Genomic DNA, 12702 nt, shown 5'->3' with positions numbered 1-12702 from the left:
TGGTATTTCAAAAAAATTTTAAAAATAATGATCAATATAGCACTAATGAATTTTTTTGAGGTGGGGCATTTGCCCCTTGTATGTTGCATGTACATCCGTCCCTGGTCTCAATTTTATTCCAACATGTCGAATTTTCTGATGTTGGCAGGAACCCTCGGAGCTCAAGATGTGTACATCTCTCATATGTCACACATGCCTCGAGACACAGTCGTTGGATGGCATCCAAACCACAAACGATCAAGCCAATGCTCGTGTTGCCTTCACCCAATAAGAGGAAACTAGAAAGTTGTTCGATGTGTGAGTCGACTTTTCGGAGGATCTGATAGTCGAAATTTCCTACAAGGCAAAGATGTTTTGGGAGAGAATTGTCGAGACGTAGAAAATGTCACAGCCCCAAGGGGCTCCCCCACGGTCCAACAAGAAGTTCGGGCTCATTTAGAACGAGTGAGCTCTGAAGTTCAAAAGTTCTATGCCATTTTCAACAACGACGAAAAGCGATGTGAGTACGGGACGTCCCAATCGGATATTTTGGCTCATAATCTATCAAGAAGACGAAAGAAGTTTTTTCATAGTTGTCTTACCCTGGATAAAGGTTAAGCACATCGACAAGTGGGTTGGTGCCTAATGGTATAACGTCGAGTTTGAGGTCGGCTCTGAACGATCATACAAGCATTGCGACCCCGACACACGAAATGGTTGAAATGAATAGAGGCTTTTTATTTAACTTATTGGATAACAACTTAAAGCGAGACACTAGCCAAATGTCTGAGCAAGCATTGGAGTCCCACTGGAATTTTGTTTTAAGGACTCGAAAACGAGCTTATGCTCTAAATCATACTCCCTTCGTTCCAAAGCAATAGTCTCATTTTTGACATTTTGATTCATCCGATAAAATTAGTCTACTTCTATTTTTGGCAAAGTTTTTCTCTCTTACGTGGTAAACTTCATTCTCCACTAATAATATTCCACTCACTTTTTCTTTCTCTCTCGTACTGTTTTAATCACGCATTAAAACACCAATGTCATCTCTCTTAGGGAACTGATGAAGTTATATTTTTTATCACTTTCAGTAATATAGTATAGGAGTATAATTTTAATACTTAAATTATGTATTTTTTGAATTCCAATATAATGTTAATTTTAGAATTTTATGAATTTCAAATTTTAATCAAATTTAAATAAATAAATTACAAAATAAAAAAATATAGAAAAAAACAAATCAAGTGGGACCATAAATAGTGAAGAGGGAAGATGAGCTGTGAAAGTTGTTTCTTAACTAAAAAACTGTACTCCTGTAATTAGTGATTAATGCTGGTGAAGGAATTATTCGTGACAATTATGATTGACCTTAACTATAGACTCTCTTCCTTTCCCTTGTTTGGTCTTTACTTGAATGATGAGATATTACCCTATTTTTGTAGTGTTTGGCCTGCCTGCCCCACAACTTTCATATAGTAAAAAAGTAAATCGATTTATACAGAGTAGTAAACTTAGACGAACATATCTATCCTCTCTCTCACACACACTCTGCGTTCATCTCCAACCAGAAAATGATACAAGAGCTTTGTTTTTCCATCCAATATAAACAGCATCATTGGCCTCTGCTACACCATAACTGGGGCTATACTCTTTCAACATATCCCTCACAGCAGTAGTAACAGATGGAGTGATTCGAATTTGTGAAAATCCAGCCATTGATAGTCTCCACCTCCATTTACCAAAGACCTCGTGTCTCTCCATCCGCTCGTTCCCCTCGCAAGCTATTATGCTGACGACATCCTTCGCCACACAATGCTCCTCTGCGTTAATCCGTTGCATGTCGTCTCTTGCCAAGGCTGCTGCATCTATGCACTCGAACATTGCTGCATAGTAATCCAGAGTCTCACGAAATCGTTGGGAGAAAGTAGCAGTGTTGGTGTTGGATTCCTGCTCAACAAGGGTCATGACCTTGGGAGACAAGCTCTTCACCAGCCTGAGGAGCCGGTCTCGATGATTGCTAGTGCTCACGCTTTCATCCGGTATGTGATGCAGTACGTAAGGGAAGTTTACAGCCACTGCTTCCCCGTGCTGTACGTTGAGATTCTCCAGTTGTACATCACACACTGATGTTGCAGCGCCATGGAATTCGAAAGGTACTCCACACGACTCGGCTAATTGGGCTAACCTCTGACCAACTAACTCCAACCCTCCACCTCGAGCATGAGCTGATTCCGAATCATCTACACCTGTGATGCGAACATATGGTGGACCACCAGGCCGCTGAGCGACAGCCTGAATGAAAGACAACCATTGACTGCCCTGTGCAATCTGAAAATCGATGATGTGGATTCTTTTTTCGTTTTCCATGGCTTCTCCAATGACAACGCTGGCAGACGTATAAGCAAATCTGTAGAATGGCAATATTTGAGCAAGCAACTGCATATGAGACATCAAGTCGGGACCTGACGGTTCATCGCATTTCAACTTTTTGCAGATTAAGCTTCCTGACGAAAGCAACCTTGCCCTGAGCGCTTCCAACATGTACGCACCTAATCTCTGTAAAGGTTCGCCTGATACCGAAACCCTTTCCTGTATCATGTCCAGCAGAGTTTCCGCAGCTGATGCTGCGATCTTTCTCTCAGAGAAAGAGATGATATCAGCTTCAGATATTACTTCAGCACAGGCTATGAGCAGTTGTTTCAAGTCCATATTCGAGGCCATCTCTATGATTCTATGGTACCTAGTGGAGTAACAAGGCTGCGCCGATTCATCAGTTGAGGATCCATTATACATACTGCCACATTCAGGTCCCATGGACTCATTACTCAACAGCCATAGTGAATCAAAAGAGTCATTCAAAGATGAACTATTATCCGATGAGTGATGGATATCTGACACATAAGAATGAGAAAGTAGCGGAGAGAAGGGACTCTTATTGGAAGAGACGCTCGTAACTGTAGGTGAACTGAAGACAGCGGAACCAGTCACTGGTGTTGATTCCAGAGTGTAGAATGGTTCAGCATAGGCCTGAAAAGAAAGTTCAGTATCCTGGCTTTTACTCGGTAGAATGTGAGAACTGTGGACGCTTGAACATGCTAGAGCTTCCTGGGATGCCTTCTGCATCACAAGAATCGATACAATAAACTACTTTTCCAGGAAGTTGACTAGAAACCTTCTTTCGGGATCAACCTTCTTCTGACTATAAAGTCGCAAATGGCAGCAAGGTACTCTTCACAAATAACAAGAAGGGCGTAGATCTACGAGCTCAGGAAGATTGCAACTATATCAACCTAGCATTCAATGGAAAAAAAAGGTAATGCATTTCGACAATAGAAAGTCTTAGTATTAAAATAAACTAAGAGCCTTACAAAGATGTCAAAAAAAGTAAGGGACATCCAATACATGTAACTTTGCACACATATTTTCCTGCCAAACTGAATTAATTAAGAAGCATATAATCCAATTCACAGAGTCAGCTCTGCCGATCCAAACAAGTAAATAGAAGAAAAAGGTTTCAAATATTTATAAACTACTCATGCTTCCCTTCAACAGAAACAATGAAACTCCCACAAAGTTTTCAAGTTTGAAATTTTTATTATTGAGGCATTTTATGCTTCACACCTTGTTTTAAACTCCACTATGAAAGAAATAATAAAGCTTACAGATAAAAAACTGAATGCATGCATACAATACACTTAGCGGGACTTTTCTATTCAAGATTAATAGTAATATACAACATGATTGAGCACTAGAATATCTCTAAACACTTAAAAAAATTGTTATAATTGTCAAAGTTCCAACTGTCGCATATTCGTAAACATCATATTAGAGCATATTATTTTCATCTATCTAGGCTCCTTACTAGAAAACGCCCTCTAACTGCATCTTTGGGATGAATTTAGCATTTTTCTTAAACTTATTGCCCCTTTTAGTGCTTTCTTTTTGAAGGGAAAAAGGATATTGTTCTTATTGTCAGGCAGCTAGCAGATCCTTTACTTTTATGAATCTATATTGGAGCTCAACTTCTACAATAGCAAAGGGTTACAGGAAATTACATTCAAGTTAGTAAGTTACATCTTTTCGTCCTTGTTTCTTACTACAATCTAAACGCAATTTCAGTAGATTCAATTTCATGGTCAAAAAGAAGCTAAGATTAACTTTCTAGATGAGCATAACCTATGTTCCAAGGAGTTCTGGACCTGTAAAACTACAACAGTAAAACTAAAGAAAGCAACATATGGTGAGAATCAATATAGAGACTACTAGCATATTACCCATTAATTTGTCAAATTTAAATTACTTCCGGAGTTCAAGCCAAACAAATCTAACGATCTATATACCTATATTGGACTGAAAATGAATGCAATCGCCTGAAAACAAAAGGTATAATCCAAATTTTGACCACACAAATTTATGTTAGAAAGCTGAAATAACTCAACGGAAAGGCGGAATAACTTCCTCCAATCCAATATATGACCACCAAGTATAAGAATCAGTAATAAGATGCTAAAAAGATACTGTAAAAATACGAAAGACAAAAAAATTTGCACAAACAAAATCATCTTCAACCTAGAGTAGTACTATTTTAGATTATAAACTAGGAAGGATAAGAGAACATATAAAACAGAGAAGAGACTGCGTAGGTAGAACATACCTCGAGATAAAAGAAAATTGTGGAATATTGTTTTTGATTCGAGATTAGTCAAACACAGAGAGAGAGGAGTATATTTTGTTCAGATCATGTGAAATTGAAGAGAGAGAGAGAAGTGGTCGAAAAGCGTGGACAACTAAAGTAGAAAAAGCAACAGCCATCACGTGGTGATATTATTATGATTTATGGTCTTCTGCTCTCCACTTTACAAGTACTTCCAATAACTCAGACTCACTTCCGTAAAGTAATGATACTTACAGTATTATACTCCCTTTGTCCCAGAGAAGTCGACACACTTTTTTTTTTTAGTTTATCCCATAAAAGATGTCACATTTCTCTTTTTAGAAAAAGTTCTCTCTCACGTGAATATAAAAATTATATTTTCTCTCTCTATTTAACACACAAAACAAAACTTCTTAAAATCCCATGCCATTTTCAAAGTATGCCAACTTCTTTGGGACTGAGGGAGTAACAAAGGCATGGATCACCTGCCTTGGCAAAATACCTGCTGTGCTCATCTCTGATCTACACTAATCCAAACCACACGAAATGAAAATAAAGGAAATTAATGAAGGAAGGATGTAGTTGGGCACAGCTGTGATTTTGCTATTACACTATCATAAATTAGTCTAACTTTTTATCTAAACAAGTCTCGTCCTTGGGAGAGTCTTATTTTACCATTTTTATTCGTAGTCTCGGTTAAAGAATTTCATCTAGAATTTATTATATTTGAACATAAAATTTAACCTCATTGTTGATTTACACTCAAATGTCATTACTTTATATTTTTTTAATGCATTTTGTACTATTGTTTATGTTTATATTTCATTTTTTGAGAAGGTATATAGATGAAATACCTCTTTTATTTACCATTCCTTGTTGGAGATGCTCTTATACGGTTGATCTAAATTGAAGGAGATGATTAAAATTTTTCCAATTAGGACATAGATAGATCAGACCATTCACAATATCTCCGATTCCTCGTACTTTATCAATAGTATATTAACACTCGGAGGAAGAATAAAATGAGATTAAAAATACAAAAAATATTTTTATACACTAAAGAGGTGTTCGGTTTGCAAGATTGTATCCGAAATTAAATTAAATTTGTAGTGTGTTTGGTTCATGAGATTTAACCCCAAAACTCAATTCTAGATGAATAATCATGGGATTATTTTATCTTGAAAATTAAACACCACCCAATTAGATCATTTTAAGACCGTTTTAGTTATATGAATAGTTTGAACCCTTATAAATCAAAACGATCTAAAAATAATCCTCCTTTTTGTGAACTAAATTGATCTAAAAACAATTTAATTGATATTTAAAAATGACTTCCATGTTTGATTATTCATTAGGTTTTCATTATTTTTTTAATCGGATTGTTGAGTTTACATGTTTATATCTATTACTATATGTATAAAAGCAGAATATTTTTAAAAATATTAAAAAATATTATTATGAAAATTGTACTCCCTCCGTCCTTAAAGAATATGCATTTAGAAACGACACGAGTTTTAATATAAAATTAGTAAAACAGGAGATATGTAGAGAGAAAAGGTAAGAAAAATATTGTTAATGGGAAATGAGTCTCACCTTATTAGAGAGAAGAGACTTTCCAAAATTAAAAAGTGCATGTTCTTGTGAAACGGAGGGAGTAATAAAATTTAGAAAGCGAAGAATTTTTTACATCATAATATAGATTTAACCATATTTTTTCTATTTTCTCTTCTATTCTCAATAATATTCTTTGAAATTCAAAATAGTATAATAAAAAAGAATAAATTTTTGATATTATTCGCGTTATATAAATACTATAAATATAAAAACATAAGACAATTTAATTAAAAAATATATTTAAATAAATGTATATAATGATATGATTATGGTAATTATAGCAACAAAGATTTATAGTAGTTATAATAGTACTAGTACTTGAAAGTTTAAACTTATGGCAATAAAGATTTATAACCATAGTAAATTTACTATAAATTTATAAATTCATAAATTTTAGTAAAATATTTATTTATCAGTATATATCTTTATTATATATTTTATGGTTATGATTATGGGGAAATAATATATTTGCCAATTCAATACTTAATTATTAACTACAATTAAATAATAGCCATTAGATATTCAAATCAAGGGCCTAGATCAACAGCCCCGGAATGTCAATACGATAAAAAAACGTCAATAAGGGTATTAAGGTCAATTTACAATAAATTAGTTGTAACTAACTTTTGAAAAATATCCCATAACTTTAAAATGAATATAACTTTATCGATTTAAATTATTTTTTTCGCACAACATATATCAAATTAAAGATAATTTCATTAGGATTCTAATGAGATCTCACTTGCATATGTTCCAATGTCAAAATTTGAAAAATATTTCAAAAAATTTCATAAATTTTTTTAACAAAATTGTATTAACAAAATTTCATAAATATTTCATAAATTTCATAATATGTTAATAGGAAATTGTATTGACATTGTGTTTCTTTTTCTAAATTTGTTAGTTGCTAGTATTATTTTTTTAATATTAAAAAATGAAAAACAAAATTGCACATGGCAAATTGTAGACCACAAGATTTTTAAAATCATGTGGTCTTAAATTAATTGTAGTTAGGAATTAAATAATGAGTTAGCAATTTATCACTTCCCCTATGTTTATGTTTAGTATAACTTTTAATAGTTTTATTTAATTATATCGTAAGAGCATCCCCATCCGTGCTCTTAAGAGCACGGGGGTGGGTCCGGATCCACTTTTACTCCTTGTCCTTAGCTAAGAGCACAACACCCACATCCGTGCTCTTCTGCAAGGACAAGCTCAAGGGTCCCACCATTCTATTATTCAATTTAAATACTTCAATTAGTAAAAACATTTCTAATTTATAAAAATACAATAAAAAATAAAAATTATATAATTAAAATCCTAAAAAATAAAAATACATAATTAAAATCCTAGAAAATAAAAAAATATATAACTAAAATCCTACAAATTAAAAATTATATAATTAAAGACTAAAAAATACACACGTGGAAGACTAGTCCTCTATCCCCAATATTCTAATTGAGACTCTGTATCATTCCCACATGTGTTGCAAGTTGGTCGGGAGTCATGTTAGACGTATCGTTCATATATAGTTGACCCAAGAGGGCCTGCAACGAGTTGTTCGGAGGTGGAGGAGGCACAAAGGGAGCGGGAGTGGGGACGGATGGAGTCGGGGCGCGACGGCGGGTGGCCGTCGCCTTCTTCCTTCCTTGCGGCCGGCGGGAACTGCTCGGCCTAGCGTCGGGGCTACCCAAGTCAGTGGCGTATCCGGGGGGTATTTGGGGGTACAACTGTACCCCCAAAAATCAGAATATTAATACTATTTTCAGGAAATTAATTTAGTCACACTACCTTCCTTGTGGGCTGAGTTCGAACCCCAATAAGCTCAAGTATTCAATATTATTTTCTTTTTCATTATTTTCTGGTATATGTTAAGCATTTGTATTTATTTTCGTGCAAACTCGCACCCCCATATCAAAAACTCTGGATACGCCATTGACCCAAGTTAGTTTCGTCAAGCTGGGTAACCACATCATTGGAGGCGCCGTCGGATAGGGCTACCGACCTCGACCGTTTGCTAGAGGAGCTGGAGGAGTATGCTACTACGCCGCCCCTATACTTCGGATGTTGGCGCCCCTCTTGCTAATAACTAAGGTACTTGAACAATTTCAACTCCATGCGTTGGTAGGTCGCCAAGGCGGCACTGATGATGTCGAGCTCGCTCGAGTTGCTCCCCGCCGACCGCTCTTCCGAGAGGTAATACCTCTGGAACTTACCGATTGTCTCGTTGCATCTGAAGATGCAATCGAGTCGGAGTCGAACCAATCGTGGTTCCAACCGCGATTGCCGGAGGGGTGATTGCCGGAGCCGGACATTGTGTAGTGTGGTGGGAATTTAGATGAGAGAATAAGAGAAAAAAGATGAGAGAATGTAGATGATAGAATAGATGAGAATGTGATTATTTTTTTTTTGTTGAAGTGGGGATATTTATAGATGAAAATGTGAATTTTGGGGAAAAAATTGCAAAATAAATTAAAAGTGGGTAGAAAACGGATATAATTTTTTGGGAAATGGGAAAATATTTTTTTTTATTTAAAAATGTTTTTTTAAATTAATTTCAAATTTTTTTAAAAAAATTGAATATGCCAACGGCTAAGCCGTTGGCCAATCAGACAACACCACGTAAGGGTGTTCAACGGCATGGACGTGCTTTTAGCTAAGAGCAGCGCAGTGCCGCTGGCACGGACGGACGGCTTGCAGCGGCGGACGAGCTCGTCCTTATTAGTATGATGAGAATTACTATTTGAATATGGTGGGCTAATGTAATGACTTGTGATATATGATAAAGGATTAGAAAACTGAGTAGAAAATTGGAAAAAGGAGTAAAACAAATGTATTTTGAGTGTTCTGCATAGTAGAAAAATGAGATGGAGATTAAAACATATCCTTAGTGTTTCTTATCTCATACCAGTGCAGAACTTAGTTTTCGACATATTTTAAGATGCATCTATTAATTAAGATTACTCTTCCAAAAGGTCTTTCAGTTTTCCATTTCATAATATGCTTGCACTAAATGTGTATTTGTACTAGTTATGTATTGTTGACAGATTGAATGTTTATTTGCTAATTCAGGCTCGGCATAACAAAGCAATTTCTCGTGATACCTGGTCACAGCTTTTGGAATTTGCAAGGGTAGTTAATGAATACAAACTCTCTCTTGCATACCTTCATGCATATCTTCCTATTTCCCTCCCCTCTTTAATATGTTACAGTTGTGTACTCATTGAGTCATTGCTCGCCTAATCCCAATTTGAATTTTGACCAATTTGTCTTCACTATTTGCATTTCCACCTGCAAATAATAATGGAAGAAAGTGATCTAATATTCGCAACCTGTATATGCTCTTCATTTTACTTCCATGGAACCCGTAATTTGTGATCTAATCACTGGGTGAATTCTATTCCACCCTTTGAGGTACAACCTTTTCCCCAGTGATGTCTTAATATCCTCAGCTTGATATCAACTTTTCTCTTTAGTTTGAAATCCATGTGACACAGGATATATGTAAAAAATACCAGCAGCTCTGGGTAGAATTCCACTAAATAATACTGGCTGTTCTGGATTTTTTTGCTCTATAAATGCAGATAGTGGACCCTGCATTATCAAACTATGATCAAGAAGGGGCTTGGCCATATCTGATTGATGAATTTGTTGACTATTTGAATGAATGTGGTATAATTCAGGAGGACAAGTTGAGTGATTGGTGCTTCAAACTTTGAATGCTTAGTTGTGTATTAATTTATTTCTGTGTTTCACCTTAAATTGATGATGTAAAATTGAGAGAAAGAACTAATACAATTGTGGGTTATACTGTGGGTCTTGTTCGATATCACACATTGATATCCTATTTGAAATTGGTTTGGTTACTTTGATTGCTAGCGTGTGCTGGAAATATGTTGTGGAAAAATGTATTCAGTGGCCTTTGATTCTAATGCATTTATGACTTGTTTTTGCTCTTCCGAATATGATCGTATGAAATGTCTTTTTTTTTACAAAGATAGTTGCTTTCTCATTATCACAACTTATTACCTGGGGTACATATTTTGGTAAAAGATGACATGCAATATGCAAAACTATATAGTGTAGTAGGACATGCGACTAGCATTACAGGAATGCGGGAGATCAAAGCATCAGTGAGAAAGCATGGTAAATGGGAAATACGAACATGGCAAAATGGTCACACATGTATGGGAAATACAATTCTAGAGGACATGCAAATATTTCTTATGCAAAACTTGCTTTATGTGTTAGACATTAAATGGAAAATGATGTTGATTGTAAGTCATCAACCATTAGAAAGGATGTTTGTGATAAATACCACATGAAAATCTATACTAATACTATAATGGGACAGTTCTAAAATAATTTACAAAACTTCCACTAAACACTACTTGGGTGGGAAAATAATTAGATAGATTTGCATTGTTTCACTATTTTTCTCTGATAAATTGTCAAACTCTCTCCAAAGAGATTGTAGTTTCATAGGAATTACCTTGTCATTGCCGTGATCCTTCCTTCAATATATTCGTTGGACACCATGGATCCTTGGATATAGTATGAATTTGATAAGCCCCTGTTGAATGAATATCAATGTGTTTGCATCTCACTTCACATTATTCTTAAAGTCATTTTGCTGATTTTGACTACATGCCTCAGTTAGGGTGCTTCTGCATGTACCCATACATCGCCCTCACCAAACTAAATGCATCCGACCACCCTCGCCACCGCTGTCAGTCACCGCCGCTCTATTCCTACCCAACGGACTCCCGCCAATTCTCGCCGCTCCCCCGCTATCAGAGTCTTCGTTGTCTCCGACGGGCATGACTATGCTGCCGTGACCTCCGGGGAAACATAGTCTTGTCCGTCGAAGACAATGAAGCCACCGGCAGCGAGGGTGCGACGAGAATAGGCAGGAGTCCATTGGGTAGGAATAGAGCGGTGGCAACTGACGAGCGGAGAGATTAGTCGGATGTACCACTGCAATGTCTGGAATAAGGCATTTAGTTTGGCGATGGTGGTGTTTGGGCACATGCAGAAGCACCCGGGCTAAGACATGTAGTCAGAATCAACAAAATGACTTCAAGAATAATGTGAAGTGAGATGCAAACTGTTATACCAAATTTTTGTTGAGTATGTGAATCAGTAATAGTGCTATGACACTTAGATAATTAAAAGAGAATATGAAATAGATATATTTGACTGTATAATGAATATGATTTTGATTGAATGAACGAAATAGTAGAGATTTCAATGGTATATATAGATGTCTCTAAATATGAATCTAGCCTAATACATGAGTCATCAACAAGGTACATGAATCTTCATTAAATACATGAATGAATTCATGCATAAATTGACCCAACTTAATAATTGTGCAAGTTACTTTTTCAACAACATATATACATTAATTTCGAAACTAATTATAGTTTTAAGATTCAAATCAAGCCCCATCGAACTCGACAGTTCCTCCTCGCGATCATCGCCCCCAGTCCACAGCTCTCTCTCTTCCCGGTTTGCGCAGGAAGGCGTGGGGCTGGACGCTGAGGGATCTTGACATGGAATCTCGGAAGTATCTGACCAAACCCCTCTCCCTCTTGTGAGCATTCTGGTGGCCGCCTAAGGGCTTGTAGCTTTATTAATTTATGATTTGTACAGATGTATAGTATTAATTGTTTTAGAAAAAATTAGATGTTTGGTAATTTATAGCTAGATTATTTAGATGACGCTCGGTTCGTTAACGAGGTACAATATGCAATAAGTTATACTTCCTCCGTCCCGCTTTAGCAGTCCCATTGACTTTTCTGCACTCGTTTTGTAAAAATGATAATAAATAGTTAAAGTGGAGAAATAATAAAGTAAAAAAGAGAATAATATAGAGAAGAGTAATATATACTTTCTCCGTTCCATAATTATAAAAATATGGGCATATAATATGACACGAAAATTAACATAAAATTAGTAAAGTAAGAAAAATGAGAGGAAGAGTAGTTACAGTAGTGTTAGTAGATATTAAGACGCCATTATTATTAGTCTTTAATAGTGATATAAGTCGTAAATAACTTGATGTATATGGATAATAAATTAGGATAACTTTTCATAAATGGAAATGCCTATATTTTTATGGAACTGACAAAATTTGTTGAAAGTACACGTATTCTTATGGAACGGATGGAATATTGTTTAGAACTAAATTAGTCATAGGGTAATGATGAGATTATATATCATAAGATACAATTTAATCTTTGTATTATGAAGGTGGACTAATCTTGAAACGCAATCAAATAAGAGATAGATTAATTACTATATTTAATTACAAATAACTGCAGGTGAGGCGTTTAATTAATAACCTACAGAAGAACAATGACGTATATTTATTATTAGTAATTTTTTTCTTTGCATTCAGTTTTTGAAGTTTTGTTCTTGTTAACAAGTGCTAACAAGCGCTTATCATACTA

General features: G+C 35.5%; 1 protein-coding gene across 1 annotated transcript; it reads right to left on the bottom strand.

The window, feature by feature from the left end:
- Positions 1-1452: 1452 nt before the first annotated feature.
- Positions 1453-4787, bottom strand: LOC125215515 (scarecrow-like protein 21). The gene is made up of 2 exons (XM_048116951.1): positions 4634-4787; positions 1453-3269 (listed from the first exon to the last, which is right to left on the bottom strand). The coding sequence occupies exon 2, from the start codon at positions 3100-3102 to the stop codon at positions 1534-1536; it is 1569 nt and encodes a 522-aa protein (XP_047972908.1). The 5' UTR covers positions 3103-3269; positions 4634-4787; the 3' UTR covers positions 1453-1533.
- Positions 4788-12702: the final 7915 nt, after the last annotated feature.

The sequence above is a fragment of the Salvia hispanica genome, chromosome 3 (assembly GCF_023119035.1).
Source record: "Salvia hispanica cultivar TCC Black 2014 chromosome 3, UniMelb_Shisp_WGS_1.0, whole genome shotgun sequence".
In the NCBI taxonomy this organism is placed as follows: Eukaryota; Viridiplantae; Streptophyta; class Magnoliopsida; order Lamiales; family Lamiaceae; genus Salvia; species Salvia hispanica.
This window is presented reverse-complemented; position numbering and strand designations above follow the sequence as displayed.